Raw genomic sequence first — 18987 nt, forward strand, 5'->3', positions numbered from 1 at the left:
GAAGATAAAACTAGAACCTAAGCACTGCGTGTAGCAGAAAAAAAAAAAAATCACAAAATGTGACCAGGGAATTACTTATCTCATTGTTAGCTCTGAATACAGTAGGAAAAAAAAGAAAAAGAAAGTGTTCCAAACAGTCCTTAACACACATATTGTAATTGTAGTGTAAAGTAGTCCCAGTTACTGATATCTCTAGGTACCTGGCAGAAGCAAATGCAAATCCTCTAAAGGAAAATACCTTCATTGCTGTCCTCGAAAGAATTCTGACATAAAGTTTCAAGAAATTCATAAATCGTACCTTAAAAATAATCACAAAGCATAGAAAGAAATAAATCACCAAAAATAAAAGCTAACAAAAACAACAGACTTTACAATCAGACCTACAAAGCTTGCAGCTGTAGAATGTAAACTAGGAGTACTTAATTTATTTAAGAAACTTAAAGAAGGTTGCAAGTATAACAAAAGAATAAGTAACAAAAAGATCAGGTAAATGTGAAAAAAGAATCAAATAGAATATAAAGAAATAAAAATACATGGGAGAGAGACTTGGTGGACCGGTAAAACAACAAAGCAGACACATTTGAGAATTTGTGAACCAAAATACTTGACTGTTTTTCTAAAAATGTAATATAAAGCTAAAGTGAGGGGGGGAAATGAAAGCAAGGTTGAGATCTGATAGTTAAAGGAAGATAGTCCAGTATATATCTAAGTATCTCCATAGGGATATAGTGGACTAAGGAAGAGGCAATATTCAAAGAAAGAATGACTCAGAATTTTTCAGCAATATTGAAAAACTTGAATTCCCAGATTCAAGACACCTAATATATCTCTGATGAGATAAATGAAATACACAAATAGACATAAATTGTAGGGAATTCCAGAATATCAAACATAGTCATGATATGGTCTCAAAATCAGAACAGAGGGGAAAAAAATAAAGCCCGAGATCCTCATAAAGGAACTTTGAAATTATATGATTTAGGAAGAAAAAAAATGATTCCAGAAGGAACATCTGAGAGGTAAGAAGAAATGGTGAGCAAGAAAATGGTAAGCATGTAGGGAAGTTATATGTAAACTGTATAAAATACTAATGGCTCATTTGTCAAGTTTGTAAATTAAGGAAGATAGAAATAAATTGTTGTCCTTGGACAACAGGAAGGAAGTGATCAGAGTTAAAGTAGCCTATGAATTTGTATTATTGAGAGGGAGTTAAGATAATTAGTTAACTTTAGATTTTATTAAGTTAAATATGCATGTTAAAATTTCTAGGGTAGCAGTTCCCATTGTGGCTCAGCAGAAACGAATCTGACTAGGATCCATGAGGATACAGGTTTGATCCCTGGCCCCTCTCAGTGGGGGTTGGTTGCACACATGGCTCGGATCCCACATTGCTGTGGCTATGGTGTAGGCCAGCAGCCATAGCTCCGATTCAACCCCTAGCCTGGCAACTTCCATATGCTGCAGGTATGGCCCTAAAAAGCAAAAAAATTAAAAAAATATTTCTAGGGTAAACCAGTGAAAAAATTGAAATATAAAACTTTCAAACAAGAGAGGTTAAAAAAGTAGAGAAAAAAATAGCCACTGCCCAAACAACCTGAAAGGAATCTTGAGAAAGGAGGAGGAAGAAAAAAGAAACAGAAATACAGAAAAGGACGTCATTAAGAAACATAAAATAAGATAGTAGAAATACATGTACAATACAACCACAATAATTATAAATGGTCTAAATTCTTATTAAATGAGAAAGTCTATTAGAATAGATAGATAAAGTTCAATTTCATTTTGTTTATAGTTAGAATATCTAAAATAAAAAGCTACAGAGAACTTGTAAGTAAAAGGATGAAAAAATACATACCAAGCAAATATGCAAAAGAAAGTAGGTGTAGCTGATTTAATGCCAGGCAAAATATAATTTAAAAGAAAAACAACTTTTAGAGATGAAGATGGTCATTAAATATTGATGAAAGGTTCAGTTCAGCAAGCAGATAATTCAGTTCTCAAATTCACATAATCCAGCTTTAAAATATGTAAGCGAAATCACAGAATTCTTAAAGCCACATTATCAGATCCCTAGTCATAGTAAAAGAGCTCTAAGTACTCAATAGATTGGTCGGATAAAAAATTAGAGTATAGAAGGTATGAGCAACAGGTTGAACTAATGGACATGTTGTATACACTGCACTGAACAGTCGGAGAGCACACATTCTTTTTAAGCACAAATGGAAATATTTCTTAAAATTAACTGTGTACTGAGCCATAGAGCAAGTATCAAAAATATCAAAGAATTACTACCACATAGACCATGTTCTCTGACCACAGTGCTACTAAGATAGAAATAATAACAAAGATAACTAAAATTTTCCCATTTTTTCAGAATGAAATGTATACTTCTTATACACAGGTCAAAGAATAAATCTTAATGGAAACTGAAAAGTTAAGAGCAGAAATTAATAAAATAGTAATCAAGGATACGATAGGGACCACAAAACCAAAAATTGCTTTTCAATAAGACTAATGAAATCAGAAACTTCTGAGATATAGGGGGGCTTGAAAAGAAAAGAAGAAAAAAATAATATAAAGAGTGGCAAAAAGTAATAGTTAAGATATGTTATATTGTGATCCAGAAAACACTCAAATTTAAGTGGTTTAAACATACAAAAGATTAATTCTTTTTTTCTTTTTAAATTTATTTTTATTTTATTTTTTTACAAAAGATCAATTCTTACTGTTTATCCATTGTAAGCTGTTTATGATCACTTAGGTACTTAGGCTGATGGAATCTTCTTTTCAGTTATACAGTTGATCCTTTAACAGTGCAGGTTTGAACTATGCAGGTCAACTTGTATATGAATATTTTTTAATAGTAAATATATATATTCTACTCATATTTCATTGGACGGAGCAAGTCACAAGGATATAACTTGGGTCAGAGGGAAAGAGCAAGTGCAGTCATACCATTGGCTTAAAAGGAGAATCAGAATATTCATGAACTGCCCTGATGACTACCACCAGGGTGTTACAAGAATGTAACAGAGGTTTAAAAAATTACGTAAGAATATTACAAGGAACATGTCACTGGAGTTTACATTTTTAAAAAGTTGTGAATATATGTTTCTACAACTACTTAAATTATCAAAACTGATTAAGTAGAAAAATAAATTAACTGGTAAATTTTTTTCTCATAGAGAACACTAGACAAAAACAATTATGGATTAGTTCTGGCAGCAGTAAGTTCCTCTTTTAAATAGAGAATGTGACTCTAGGTACCCAAATCAGTCAAGGATAGAGTGAGAAAATTACAAGCCAGTTTCACTCTTGAATCTAGAAGCAAAAATCACAGAAAAAAAGAAGCTTTAATATGTTGAATTTAAGAATAAAGAATACATCATGACCAAATTGGATTTATTCAGAGAATGAGAGGTTGATTGAATATTAGAAAAAAAATTCACAAAATGCACCACATTTTGAAGAAAAACTGCATCATCAGCTCAGTAGAGAAAAAGCATTCAATTAAATTCCACAATAATTTACTCTTAGCAAACTAGGAATAGGAAGGACCTTTCTTAATTTTATAGAAGATATCTATGAAAATGTATAGCAAGTTCAGGAACAAGTTGAGATTACCTGCTATCATTACTGTTGAACATTGTACTGGAAGTTCTAGGTAGGACAGAAAAGATATATGTTAGAAAGAAAGAAAATGGTCATTCACAATTATGAGTATCTCCATACTCCAGTTAAGCCTCCTGATGGCTTAATATGCACATTTATTAGGATTGCTAGGTATAAGGTTGTGTAACACAGACACTGAATCTGTGGGCACCTTGATCTTGGACTTCCTAACCTCAGAATTGTGAGAAGTAAATGTTTAAGCCACCTAGTCTATGGTTTTTTTTGTTATAGAAGCCCAGACTACAGTAAAGACCTTTTTACATTCTTTAACTTACTGAGGACTCCAAAACCGCTTGTTTCTGTGGGTTGTATCTTTTTCTTTTTTCTTTGTCTTTTCTAGGGCTGCACTCGTGGCATATGGAGATTCCCAGGCTAAGAGTCTAATTGGAGCTGTAGCCACTAGCCTACGTCAGAGTTCTCTGGGTTATATCTATCGATTAGAGTTAATAATAAACTTAGAAATAATTAGCCAATTAGAAATAAAAACTGAGAACCCCCCTCAAAAAAGTTGTATGATAAATATCAGTTGCATTTCTAACACTAACAGTGAACAGAAAATGCAGTTAAAAATGGGTATTGTAATAACAGAAGTACAGTTCATAGCAGTAAATTAATAAAAGAATGTAAGCCCTATGTGGAAGAATTACAGATTTTATTTAAAAACATTAAAGTTTAAGTGGAGAGATACACTATATTAATGGACAAGAAGACCTAATATAAAAATGTCATTCTTCTCAAATGTCTTGAACTGCATGTTGAGTGTCATTCCAGTTAAAATCCCAGTACTGTCAATACAAATTGTAAGCTGGTTCTAAAATTTAGATGGAAGAGCAGAGGGCAGAAAATAGCCAAGATATTTCTAAAGAAACAGGACAAAATGGAAAAACTCACCTATCTGATGTCAAGACAATGCAAAACTACAATAAACTAATCCATTGTGATACTGGTGTAGAATAAACATGTGCAATGTGACAATAAAGAGCCCAGATACAAAGCCATACTTAGTAAAAACTATTTATTAGAACTGACATTGTAGATGAATGGGGAAAAGATGGATAAATAGTGCTGAGGCAGTTGGTTATCAAACTGTATAACCAACTCTATAACAAACTGTCTATCCATGGTATGGGAAAAAAGTGAAATTGAGTCCTTTCCTCACTCTTTAGTAAAATCAGTTATAGGTGGATTAAAGATCTAAATGTGATTGACCAGAAAGTTTTTAGAAGATATTGGTAATAAATGAGAATATCTTTTGACTTTAGGTTAAAGAAAAAAAATCTTAAATAAAAGTATAGACTGCAAAGAAACAGTTGGTAAATTCAGCTATAATAAAATTAAGAAACTTTTGTTCATCAAAAGACACCTTATAGAGACAACACTAGCTGCAAATTGGAAGAAGGTATATATAACAAAATTGTATCTAGATTATATGATAAGCAAAAAATAGCAACTCAGAAGGAAAATGGGCAAAAGGTCAGCTCAAACGTCTCACAGAAGAGGCAACCCGGACAGCCAGTAAATACTTGAAAAGATCTTCAGCTTCATGAAGTATCAGATAAAAGCAAATTAACCCTGGCATGTTGTCTCCATCAGATCTGGAAAAATTCTAGCAGTGCCATGTGTTTATAAGGACATAAAGTAATGGTAACTTTGCATTCTTATTGGAATATGAGTTTGTAAAACCTTGGAAAATGATATGGCATTACCTAGTAAATCTGTAAATGCCTATATTCAGTCACTCAAAAATTATACTCCTAGGTACCCTAGTAAACTTGTACATTTATACTAGGTGAAATTATAGAAATATTTATGGCAGTTTTGTTTGCAATAAATTCTAGTATAGTCAAATAAATTGAATATTATATGACAGTAAAAACTTTAGCTCAGTGGTTAAATCTCAAAAACATAATTTTAAGGAAAAATGCTATCTTGAAAAAAATAATGTGAATTTGTTTATGGAATGGTTAAAAACATTTAATGTATAGAGATGTATATAATAAAAATAAAAGCAAAAGAATGATCAGTAAATCAGTTTAGAGTTTACATTTGTTGAGAGAGAAGGATGCAGTTGGGGAGAGTTACACACAGAATGTCAGATACACTGATTATGATCAGTTCCTTAAATTGATAGATAACTGGTTTTATTATTCCTTAATCAGTGCATGAAGTTTATACATACTGTTTTTTTGTTTGTTTGTTTTGTCTTTTTGCTATTTCTTGGGCCACTCCCCTGGCATATGGAGGTTCCCAGGCTAGGGGTAGAATCAGAGCTGTAGCCACCGGCCTGCACCAGAGCCACAAGCACTGTGGGATCCGAGCTTCGTCTGCGACCTACACCACAGCTCATGTCAACTCCGGATCGTTAACCCACTGAGCAAGGCCAGGGACCGAACCCGCAACCTCATGGTTCCTAGTCGGATTCATTAATTACTAAGCCACGACGGGAACTCCTATACATACTGTTTATATAAATGTATTTCATATAAAAACACATTTTAAAAAGAAAGTCTAAAAGTTGAATTGTTACTCCACTGTAAAATACGTTTAAAACTTGAAATGATTCTTTTTTCTAAAATTGTAAATATTGCAGTATTATCAAAATGTTATTACAGGGTTCTTAGCCAGGCGTAAAATTTAATGTAGGTTACAATATTGAGTTATAAACCCCTTAAGATGATAAATCTATTCAAAGTATGTTTTTTAAAAATGCTATATGGGGAGTTCCCGTTGTGGCGCAGTGGTTAACAAATCCGACTAGGAACCATGAGGTTGCGGGTTCGGTCCCTGCCCTTGCTCAGTGGGTTAACGATCCGGCGTTGCCGTGAGCTGTGGTGTAGGTTGCAGACGCGGCTCGGATCCCGCGTTGCTGTGGCTCTGGCGTAGGCTGGTGGCTACAGCTCCGATTCAACCCCTAGCCTGGGAACCTCCATATGCCGCGGGAGCGGCCCAAGAAATAGCAACAACAGCAACAACAAAAAAAAAGACCAAAAAAAAAATGCTATATGGGAGGCATTTATGAGGTAGACAAGATACTGCTTTATTAATAATTGGCTTTTGTAACCTTAGTCAATTGTCTAGAACTCAGTTTTTCTTTATTTCAAAAAACAGGGGTTGGAGTAGACAACTTCCAAGAACCAACTCAGACTTTTCCTAAGTTTTGATAAGTAGTTTTTTAATTGTCGGAAATCATTTATTAAATCCTTATCTTTATGTAATGATCTGCTGGATTGTACATGGGATCCCATGTGGCTGTGGCCCTGGCTGGCAGCTGTAGCTCGGATTCGACCCCTAGCCTGGAACTTCCATGTGCTGAGAGTGCAGCCCTAAAAACCAAAAAAAAAGAATCTCGATCTGACAGAATCTGTGATTGTTAACCTGGGAATGTTATCACACGGCTCACTTTGTCTTTTTATGTTTTAGGTTGGCTTTTTTGTGAAGAGAGGATGTTCCAAAGGCATGGTTGAAATTGAATTGTAAGTGTTAAAAGTGCTGAAACCAGTTTTCCTGCATAATTTCTTAGTTTATGTTCACATTTTCTTCATGACTTTAGTAAAGAGCTATAATTCAGAATTATGGCCTAAATAGTGAAAATAATATTTAAGGAATACTTTTTCCAGACAAGTTAGGGTTTTTTTAATTTTTTAAAAATTAAAAGAAAAAAATGTTTTTGTCTTTTTAGGGCGGCGCTTGTGACACATGGAAGTTCCCAGGCTAGGAGCTTTCTGGCTGGTGCCACAGTCACAGCCATGCCAGATCTGAGTGGCGTCTTGGACCTATACCACCTTTCATGGCTGTGCCAGATCTTTAACCCACTGAGTGAAGCCAGGGGTCAAACCCGTGTCCTCATGGATATTAGGTTATTTACTGCAAGGAACAATGGGAACTCCAAAAATTTTTTTTTTCAAATGGAGCTTTTAAATCCTGAATTGTAAGAATTTTCTTTTGGAAAAATTCTTTGGGTTTTTAGGGCTGCACCCATGGCCTATGGAGGTTCCCAGGCTAGGGGTCCAATTGGAGCTACAGCTTCCAGCCTATGCCACAGCCACAGCAACATCAGATCTGAGCTGCATCTACAACCTACACCACAGCTCACGGCAACGCCAGATCCTTAACCCACTGAGCGAGGCCAGGAGTTGAACCTGCAACCTCATGGTTCCCAGTTGGTTTTGTTTCTGCTGTGCCACAATAGGAATTCCTGGAAAAATTATTAAATTAAATTTATGAGGATGAAATAGAAATATAACGCTGTTAAATGTTGATTAAGAAGTTACAGTATTATTTACAAATTTAAGCCATCTTTTTTTTTCTGATTTGAAAGCAGAATACTTGCTTGTTTAAAAAAATGCAAACAATATAGAAGTGTAAAAAGATGAAAATTAAGGCCTTCTTGCCATAATTCTACTACAAATAACACTGCTAATGGTTTGGTGAATTTCATGTATGGTAAATTTATGTCACCATTTTCCATTCCCTCCCTCATGATAGAAATTGTTAATTATGGTATCCTTTTCCTTCAAGCCTAGTTGTTGTCAATTTTCCATACTCTTTGCAGCCATTTCTGATGGACGAGAGTTACTCTTGAAGATGAAAGCAATTAAGCATCCTTGGTTTATATACCTTGTCTTTTATATGCAAATATGCATATCCTTCAGATGATTTTTAGAGTGCTGTTTTTTGGAGTGTTATAGACAGTCATGGAATTTTCTTAGCTGAAGTAGTTCTTAAAGGTTATCTAATAGCCCTGTTATTTTTAGAATTTGAAAAAAAATGTTTTATTCAAAACTTGTTGGAAATTTTAAAATTTATGTAGAAGTGAGAAATAGGCACACATGGAAGAAAATAAGAGGTTAAAATATAATAATAGTATTTTACTGAAGGATACAAAACTAAGACCTGAATAAATGGAAAAGTGTTATGTTTCTAAAACTATAAAGTTGTAATCACTGTTAATATGCCAGTCCTTTCCAAACTAATGTACATGTTTGATACACTTCCAGTGACACTCAACGAGTTTATATAAGTTGGCTGTAAAGTTCATCTGGAAGAATAAATGTGCCAGAAAACCCAAGAGATTTTGAAGAAACAGAATCATGAATAAGACATTTGTGTAACAGATGTTAAAGTGTATTATAAAGCTTTTGATAGTATGGTATTGGTATAGGAAACTAGAACAGAACGGAGAAAACAGGAACAGTTCTAAATGAATATGAGAATCTAATTTATTTTAAAGGTGGCTGTTTAAGCATGGGGTATAAATCACTCAATTTGAGTGAAATAATTGGATATTAATTTTTTAAAACATCAATTTAGAGACTTCTGAGACACACTGTACATAAGTAAAATTTCAATGTGTTAATGGCTGAGTGAAAAAATAGGTAACTTTGAAAATAATAATAGAAAAATATAAAATATTTTTTAAAATTCAGGAAAGGAAAAGACTCTTCTAAGTAGCAGGATAGCCAATAACCATAAAAAGGAAGATAGAAATTTAGGCTCCATAATAATCCATCTAAAAAAGAATGGGGCTATAATGGGAGGAAACCGTTTTCAGCAAAGATAACGTTTTATTAAAGTGACTTGCTTAATTACAATATTCTTTTTATCGCAGTGGTCTGGAACTTAACCTACAACGTCTCCTGGGTTAGCCTTGATATTGATTGGTCACAGTGGTTTCTTAGATATTGAAACTAAAAAATTTACTAAGTCAGGTATAGTTATAAAATACGGAGAAAGTATTAACTCTGAGGGTGTGTTCCAGTTTCATTGATTTACGTGCAGCTGTCCAGGTTTCCCAGCAATGCTTGCTGAAAAGACTGTCTTTTTCCTATTTTATATTCTTGCCTCCTTTGTCAAAGATTATTTGACTAAAGGTGTCTGGGTTTATTTCTGCGTTCTCTATTCTGTTCCGTTGGACTGTATGTCTGTTTTGGTACCAGTACCACACTGTCTTAATGACTGTGGCTTTGTAATATTGCCTGAAGTCTGGGAGAGTTATGCCTCCTGCTTGGTTTTTGTTCCTCAGGATTGCTTTGGTAATTCTGTCTTTTGTGGTTCCATATAAATTTTTGGATTGTTTGTTCTAGTTCTGTGAACAATGTCATGGGCAATTTGATAGGGGTTGCATTGAATCTGTAGATTGCTTTGGGTAGTATGGTCATTTTAGCAGTATTCATTCTTCCTATCCAGGAGCATGAAATATCTTTACATTTTTTTGAATCCTCTTTAACTTCCTTGATTAATGTTTTATAGTTCTCAGCATATAAGTCCTTTACCTCCTTGGTCAGGTGTATTCCCAGGTATTTGATTTTTTTGGGGGTGCAATTTTAAAAGGTATTGTATTTTGGGGGGGTTGCCATTGTGGCTCAGTGGTTTATGAATCTGACTAGGAACCATGAGGTTACGGGTTCAATCCCTGGCCTTGCTCAGTGGGCTAAGGATCTGGTGTTGCCGTGAGCTGTGGTGTAGGTCACAGATGCGGCTCAGATCCCACGTTGCTGTGGTTCTGGCATAGGCCAGCAGCTACAGCTCTGATTCGACTCCTATCCTGGGAACCTCCATATGCTGTGGGAGTGGCTCAAGAAATGGCAAAAGGACAAAAAAAAATTTTAAAAATTAAATAAATAAATAAAAGGTGTTGTATTTTTGTATTCCTTTTCTAATGTTTCATTGTTAGTATACAGAGAGTGGGCATCCTTGTCATGTTCTACATTGTAGTGGGAAGGCTTTCAGCTTTTCTCCATTGAGTATTATACTTGATGTGTGTTTGTCATAAATGGCTTTTATTATATTATGTTGCCTCTATACCCACTTTGATAAGAGTTTTGATAATGAATGGATGTTGGACTTTGTCAAACGCTTTTTCTGCACCTATTGAGATGATCATGTGGTTTTTGACCTTTTGTGAATGTGGTGTGTGATGATGATTGATTTGCGTATGTTGAAACATCCTTGTGTACCTGGGATGAATCTTACCTGGTCATGGTGTATGATCTTTTTTATATGTTGTTGGATTCAGTTAGCTAAAATTTTGTTGAGAATATTTGTGTCTGTCTGTATTCATCAGCAATATTGGTCTGTAGTTTTCTTTTTTGGTGGTATCTTTATCTGCTTTTGGTATTAGGGTGATGGCAGCATCATAGAATGTCTTTAGGCATGTTCCTTCTTTTTCAGCCTTTTGAAAAATTTAAGGAGGATGGGTATAAGGTCCTCTGTATGTTTAGTAGAATTCGCCTGTGAAGCCATGTGGTCCTGGACTTTTATTTGTAGGGAGTGTTTTTAATACATACTCAATTTCATTTCTAGTGATCCATCTGTTCAGTTGATATGTTTCTTCTTGATTCAGTTTTGGCAGGCTGTAAGTCTCTAGAAAGTTGTCCATTTCTTCTAGTTTGTCAAATTTGTTGGCTTATAATTGTTCATAGTATTCTCTCATAGTTTTTTGTATTTCTGCAGTATTCATTGTGGTTTCTCCTTTTTCATTTCTTATTTTGTTTATTTGGGTTTTTTCTCTCCTCTTGGTGAGGCTAGCCAGAGGTTTGTCAGTTTTGTTTACCCTTTCAAAGAAGCAGCTCTTGGTTTTATTGATTTTTTTTCTATTATTTTTTGAATCTCTATTTTATTGGTTTCCTCTGATCTTTATGATTTCCTTCCTTCTGCTGACTTTAGCTTTCATTTCTTCTTTTTCTAATTCATTTAGGTGGTGGGTTAAGTTGTCGATTTGAGATTTTTTCTTCTTTTTTTGAGGAAGGCTTGTATTGCTATGAATTTCCCTCTGAGTAGTACTTTTTATGGCATTCCATAGATTTTGAGTTGTAATGTCCTCATTATCATTTGTCTCATGAGATTTTTTAAAATTTCCTTCTTGATTTCCTCATTGACTCATTTGTTTTTTAGTAGCATGTTGTTTAGTCTCCATGTAGTTAGTTTTTTCTCATTGCTTTTCCTGTGGCTGATGTCTAGTTTCACACCATTGAGGTCAGAGAAGATACTTGAAATAATTTCTATACTCTTAAATTTGTTGAGGTTAGCTTTGTGCACCAGGATGTGATCAATCCTTGAAAATGGTCCATGTGTGCACTTGAGAAGAATGTATATTCTGATTTTTTTGGATGTAATGTCCTGAAAATATCAAATAGATCTAAGTTTTCTGTTGTTTCATTTAGGATCTGTTGCCTTATGGATTTTCTGTTTAGAGGATCTGTCCATTTATGTGAATGGGGTGTTAAAGTCTCCTAGTATGATTATATTCCCATCCATTTCTCCTTTTATATATATTAGTATTTATTTTAGGTATTTGGGTGCTCCTATATTAGGGGTATATATATTGACAATTGCTGTATCCTCTTCTTGAATGGATCCTTTTACCATTAAATAGTGTCCTTTGTCTTTCTTTATGGCCTTCATTTTAAAGTCTCTTTTGTCTGGTATGAGTATTACAACTCCTGCTTTTCTGTCTTTCCATTGGCATGAAATATGTTTTTCCATCCCCTCACTTTCAGTCTATAAGTGCCCTTTGCCCTAAGGTAAGTCTCTTGTAGACTGCAGATTGCAGGTTTTTGGTTTTTTAATCCAATCTACCACTCCATGTCTTTTGATGGAGCATTCAGTCCATTGACATGTATTTATTGCCGTCTTAAACCTTGTTTTCCAGTTGATTATGTGTTTCTCCTTCATTCCTTTCTTCTTTTGGTTGGATGATTTCCATTTATTTAATGCTTGGGTACTTTCTTTTTAGTTTAGTTTGGTTTTGATTTGTGATTGCCCTGTTTTTTAAGTATGTTAACCCCTTCCTGTGTCTTCTTTCTTTAGCCTGATAGTCATTTAGGCTCAAACACATTAAAATAAAAAAGAGTCTATATTTTACATTCCTTCCCCACATTCTATGATTTTGACATACTTTTTTTAACATCTTCATGTTTGTCTTTGTGCTGTTCCTTGTGTTTATCATCGCTTTTTACAGTAGTTCCCCCCCTCCCCTTTAGATTTGTGTGCTGGCTTATTTAAGTGATTGCTTTCCAGTTGTGGTTTCCTCCATCCTATTTCTTCTTACTTCTTTTTTAATTTAGAGAAGTCCTTTCAGTATTTCTTTTAGAATGGGTTTAGTATTGCTGTACTCTTTTAGCTTTTGTTTGTTGGAGAAATTCTTTATTTCCCTTTCTGTTTTAAATGATATTCTTGCTTCCAGTCTTCTAGGTTGCAGATTTTTCCTTTCAGTATTTTAAATATATCTTGCCACTCCCTTCTGGCCTGTAGTATTTTGGTAGAGAAATCAGCTGATAGCCTTATGGGTGTTCCTTTATAATTAGTGCTTTGCTTTTCTCTTGCTGCCTTTAGAATCCTCTCTGTAACTTTTGCCATTTTTATTATAATATATCTTGGTATGGGCCTATTTGGGTTGAACTTGTTTGGGGCCCTCTGTGCTTCCTGTATCTTGATATCAGTTTCCTTTAGATTTGGAAAGTTTTCAGACATAACTTCTTCAAATGTATTTTCAGACCCCTTTTCTTTTTCTTCGCCTTCTGGAATTCCTGTTATTCCTAGATTGGCCTGGTTTATATTATCCCATAGATCTCTTACATTGGTTTCATGTTTTTTCATTTCATTTTCTGTCTGCTGTCCTGATGGGCTGATTTCCATTTTCTGTCTTCGGAGTCACTAATTCATTCCTCTGCATTATTCATACTGCTCTTTAGTGCCTTTAGCTCAGTTTATGTCTCTGCAAATTATTTTTTTAATTTTTCTATGTTCCTCCTTATATTTTCTAGTTCCTTTCTAAAGGAGTCTGCATTACTGTTCATATCTGCTCTTAATTCCTTGATGTTCAGCCTTAATTCCTTCAGTATTTTCACTGTCTCCCTTTCGAACTCACTGTCTGTCACACTGCAGACATCTGTTTCATTGTTTGCTGCTTCATGTGAATTTTCCTGTTCCTTTAACTGGGAATGGTTTCTGAGCTTCTTCATCTTCCTCATGTTTTTCTTTTTCTGTGAGTTAAGGGAAGCCAAACTGAAGTCTTGGTGGGCTACTTCCATGCAAGAGCACCCCTTTGTATTTCGTGGGCAGTCACTATTTATTTTTGGCATGGGTGTTTGAATATTTGTTGTCTTTTTCTTGAATGTGAGAAGCTATTATCCGCATGGTGCCGAGTGTTGTTTCCAGGGAGAAGGAGGCAGTGGGTAGGGTTAGTAGTCAGTGCCTCGTTGCTGGGCTCTTAAGAGCAGCAAGGACCTGCAGGAAGGTGTTGCAGGCCATTCCTAGTTGCAGGGCCCTGGAAAGTGGTAATGAGCTCTATGCAGATTTACAAGGTGCCCAGAGCATTTGGCAGTGGCAGCAGCAGGTGTGAGTTCCCAGGGGGTGGGAGCAACAACAGCTAGTATTCAATTGCAGTTCCCTCCTCTGAGGTGATTGGAGCCACAAGTGGTGCCTGTTCAGAGACCCCTAGTGGTAGCAGGCCATGCCCACCTCTGGAATCAGTGATAATTATGGTGGTTTGCCCCTGCCACCTGCAGACCACATAATAAATGCCCAATCTCACTTAGCCTACACAGGAAGTCCTGCACAGGCTGATCCTAGTTGCACAATCCTGGCAAGTGACAGAGATCAGTCGTGTGGGTCCGGCCTGGAGCAATCAACAGTGGCAGCAGCAGGGCCGGTGTGCTCCCAGGGGAGCGAGAGCAACAACAGGTGGTGTTCTATTGCAGTGTCCTCCTCTGTGGTGCACTCCGAGGTGGTTGGGGCTGCAAGTGGTTCCTCTTCAGGGATCCCCAGTTGCAGTGGGTCACACCCACCTCTGGAGTCAGAGATAACTGCGGTGGTTTGCCCTCACCACCTGCAGACCATGCAAGAAGCACCCCGTCCCACTTAGCCCATGCAGGAGGTGCTGCACCAGCTGCTCCTAGTTGTAGGGTCTTGGGAAGGGACAGTCACCAAGCGTCTGGGTGCTGCCCAGAGTGTTTGGCAGTGGCAACTGCAGGGCAGGTGTGTTCCCAGAGGAGTGAGAGCAACAGAGTGTGGTGCTTGGTTGCAGTGCCCTCTTTTTTTTTTTTTTTGCCGACCCCTGAGGTGACTGGAACCACAAGTGGAGCCCACTCACAGGCCTCCAGTGGTGGTAGGCCATGCCTCCCTCTGGCCTCCTAGATGAGATGACTGCCACTCTCTGTCCTTGCCGCCTGTAGATCATGCAAGAGGCATCACGTTGCACTTAGCCCCATGCTGCCCTTAGCCCACACAAGAGGTGCCTGGCCACATGTAGCCTGCACAAGAAGCTCCTGGTCTCCCTTCGCCCCAGCAAGTGGCTTCTTGCCACCCGTAGCCTGCATCAGAGGCACCCTGCCCTCTGAGAGCCCCTGTGAGTGTGCAGGGAGATTCCTATGATGGTCTACCCCTACTCCTCTAGCCCTCCGCAACAATGGCACCTTGCTTCTGCAGGCCCAGACCTTCTCCCAGGTTCCCTCTGCCATGGTGTTCCACTCCCCAGCGCATAGCACACCGCTCCTTAGTCCCTCAGGCTGTTCCCACACTGCCAGCCCCAGTCCTCTCCCCAGGACTGACCTCTGGAGCATTAAGTCTCGGCACCCAGCTCCCGCCCGAGCGTCTCAGGCTGTGGTTCCGGGCTGGTGGTTCTGATGACCTGTGAGGCTGTCACTCTACTTTGCCCTCCTCAGTCCAGCTGCTGCCCTTTTCTCAGAACTTTGAGGTCCCTCCATCTTGGCTGATCTCCCCATCAGTTAGGTGGCTTCCCAGCATGTGGTTTCGTTTTCTCTCTCACAGCTCCTCTCAGGAACGCTAGTCTCGTCCTGATTCCTTTTCTCTCTCTCCCTTGTTCTACACAGTTATGTCAAGAGTTTCTTGTCCTTTTTGGAGGTTTAAGTTCTTCTGCCAGCATCCAGTAGATGTTCTGTGTGAGTCGTTTTACATGTAGATGTGTTTTTTTGATGTGTTTGTGGGAGAAGGTGAGCACATCTTACTCCTCCACCATCTTGATCCCCTCCCCGGATCCTTTTTAATTTCCTTGATTAATATTTTACAGTTCTCAGCATATAAGTCTTTCACTTCCTTGGTTAGGTTTATTCCTAGGGTTTTTTGGTGTGATTTTTAAAGTGTTTTTTTTTTCTTTTTTGGGACTTCACCCATGGCATATGGAGGTTCCCAGGCTAGGGGTCTAATCAGAGCTGCTGCTGCCGGCCTACACCACAGCTCACGGCAATGTGGGATCCGTGCCTCTGTGACCTACACCACAGCTCATGGCAATACCGGATCCTTAACCCACTGAGCGAGGCCAGGGATCAAACCTTCGTCTTTATGGATGCTAGTTAGATTCGTTTCCGCTGAGCTACGTTGGGAACTCCAAAGTTTTTTTTTTTAATAATCCTTTCCTGATACTTCATTTTTAGTATACAGAAATGCAACCAATTTCTGAATGTTAATCTTGTGTTCTGCTACTTTGTTGAATTCATTGATTAGTTTGAGTAGTTTTTGTGTGGAGTCCTTAGGGCTTTCTATATATGGTATCATGTCCTCTGCACATAGTGACAATTGTCCTCTTCTCTTCCAACTTGTATACCTTTTATTTCTTTTGATTGTCTGATTGCTGTGGCTAGGACTTCCTGTACTTTGTTGAGTAAAGGGGGTGAGTGTGGGCATCCTTGTCTTGTTCTAGATTTTAGCGGAAAGGGTTTCAGCTTTTCTCCATTGAGTATTATATTGGCTGTAGGTTTGTCATAAGTAGCTTTTATTATATTCAGATATGTTCCCTCTGGTACCCACTTTGTAAGAGTTTTTATCATGAATGGATGTTTTATTTTGTCAAATATTTACCCTGCGTCTATTGAGGTGATCATGTGGTTTTTGACTTTTCTTTTGTTAATGTGGTGTATTACATTGATTTGCCTATGTGGAACCATCCTTGTGAACTTGGGATGAATCCTACTTGATCAGGGTGTAATGTTCTTTTTTTATATGTTGTTGAATTCAGTTTGCTAAAACTTTGAGAATTTTTGCATCTCTATTCAAGGATGTTGGCCTATAATTTTCTTTATTGGCACTGTCTTTGGCTGGTTTTGGTATTAGGGTGACACCGTCTCCATAGAATGTCATTGGGAGTGTTCCTTATTTAATCTTACTTGGCTTACTTGTACTGAGCTTATTGTTTGTTTGGACTTATTTTTTTCTTTTATCATCTTGTGCTTTTAATTTGTCTCGCTTTTCCTCTCTTCCCTTCAGTTGATTTTTTTTTGTTTACTTTTTCCTTTTTTATTATTTTGGAAATTATGCATTCTTGTCTTATTTTTATTAGAATTTTTAACAGATACTTTAGAGTCTAGACTTATTTAAATTTTTATCTTCCTATTGCATAAAGACCTTAGAGTACTTTTATTTTAATAACTTTTTCTCTGAACTTATGTGTTACTTTAATTCTCTTTTTAAAAACTCAAGACATAACTGCTTTTAAGTTAAACTGTGAATGTTTGTTTTCTATTTTCCTTGCTTTTTATTCTTTCTTGGATTTCTTTTTTTCCCTCTGGGATCACTTTTCGATGGCATTCTGTAAAGTTTCCTTTAATGAGGGTCTTCTAACACTTGGGTTCTTTCTGTAAATAGTTTGCTCTAAGACTTAAAAGATGTATTTGATGTATATAAAATTCTACACAGATGGATTTTTTTTCTCCACATGCATAATATAATTCTATTGTCTTCTATTGTGAATCTGCACTTATTTATTTTGCTTGGGATTTAATGAGCTTCTTAAATGTGTAGTTTGAAAAATTCTTTCCTGTTTTCTGTCCACATATTGCCACTGTCTCCCTTCCTTCTAGAAATCTTATTAAAAGTGATATTAGGCTTTCTTATGCAGTCATCCATGTCTCTTAACATATTTCATCTTTTTCATCTTTTAATGTCTCTGTGCTGCATTCTAGATCCATTTCTCTTTGGTTATTTTTAGATCTACTTGTTTGTTTATATTTTCCATCTTTTATTTCTTAAAATATAGTAAACATACTTATTTTATACTTGAGTCCTTTAATTCCAGCATGATTCTACTATTTCTGCTAGTTCTTAGTCTTGATATTTTGTTTTCTTGTGTGTGTATGTTTCCAGGGAGCTGCTTTTTTCTCTTGGAACTTTTTCTGCATTAAACTCTTTGATGATAAATTTAGATTCCTGCAGAAGGAAATTTGTTAACTTCTGTTAAAAGATTGTATACCTCTGTTTGTTTGTTTGCTTTGTCTTTGTAGGGCTGCACTCAAGGCATATGTAACTTCCCACACTAGGGGTCAGATTGGAGCTGCAGCAGCTGGCCTACACCACAGTCATAGCAATGTTATGACCAGGTCTGCCATCTACACTGCAGCTCACAGCAACACCAGATTCTTTTTTTTTTTTGGCTTTTCTAGGGTTGTTCCCATGGCGTATGGAGGTCCCAGGCTAGAGATCTAATCGGAGCTGTAGCTGCTGGCCTACGCCACAGCCACAGCAATGTGGGATCTGAGTGTCATCTGCGACCTACACCACAGCTCATGGCAACACCAGATCCTTAACCGACTGAGCGAGGCCAGGGATCGAACCCGAACCTTTATGGGTCCTAGTCGGATTTGTTAACCACTGAGCCACGACGGGAACTCCAACACCAGATTCTTAACCTGCTGAGTGGGGTCAGCGATCGAACCTGCATCCTCCTGGCTACTAATTGGGTTCATTACCACTGAGCCACAACGGGAACTCCATTGTATACTTTTAAACCAAGATCTCAGTGTTTAGAATTGTCAGTTTGAGGGTTTTTACACTTCCTTAGGTCTAGGCAGGTAGCTTTAGGATACAAATCTTTGAGACTAATTTGTGGTTAGTAGCAACTCTCAGGGTAAATTTTTTGTTCGTTATATAGTTCAAGTCATAGTTTCAGACAAGCAGTTTACCTTGCTGTTGCTTGTAGTAGTAGGGGTAGTGGAAGTAATGGAGTATTGATAGTTTACCCTTACAGTAAGAATATAGCCTTTGAGGATGATTCCTATTAGACTTCCCTCTTGGGAGAACTCTCAGCTTTGTCTACAACATCTGTCTCTCAGGAGATCACAAAAATGAATATATAAGGTTACCTAGTTGGCCAAATGCCCTCAGGGTGAAAGGCAGTTTCATTTTTCCACATCTGGGTACCTTCTTGGACTGGGATTTGGCTAGAATTCCTTATTTTTATGATAACTTATAAAGACATTTATAAAGATATTTTATCTATTGTTTTTAGTTGTTTACAGCAAGAGAATAAAAAAGAATACTTCCTTATAGTTCTTGAAATGAAAGTTGAAGACTACTTTTTTTTAA

At 36.9% G+C, this 18987-nt stretch overlaps 1 protein-coding gene across 3 annotated transcripts in view; it reads left to right on the plus strand.

The window, feature by feature from the left end:
- The window catches only part of SMC5 (structural maintenance of chromosomes 5), an 89722-nt gene that overhangs the window by 5290 nt on the left and 65445 nt on the right, over nucleotides 1-18987 (plus strand). For 2 of the 3 annotated variants that reach the window (XM_047767756.1, XM_047767757.1), the window contains exon 3: nucleotides 7093-7145. In XM_047767756.1, the coding sequence (XP_047623712.1) occupies nucleotides 7093-7145 (53 nt within the window). Of the gene's footprint in view, nucleotides 1-7091; nucleotides 7146-18987 lie in introns of those variants that run through there. The other variant, XM_047767758.1, reaches the window with a different exon arrangement.

The sequence above is a fragment of the Phacochoerus africanus genome, chromosome 2 (assembly GCF_016906955.1).
Source record: "Phacochoerus africanus isolate WHEZ1 chromosome 2, ROS_Pafr_v1, whole genome shotgun sequence".
NCBI lineage: Eukaryota > Metazoa > Chordata > Mammalia > Artiodactyla > Suidae > Phacochoerus > Phacochoerus africanus.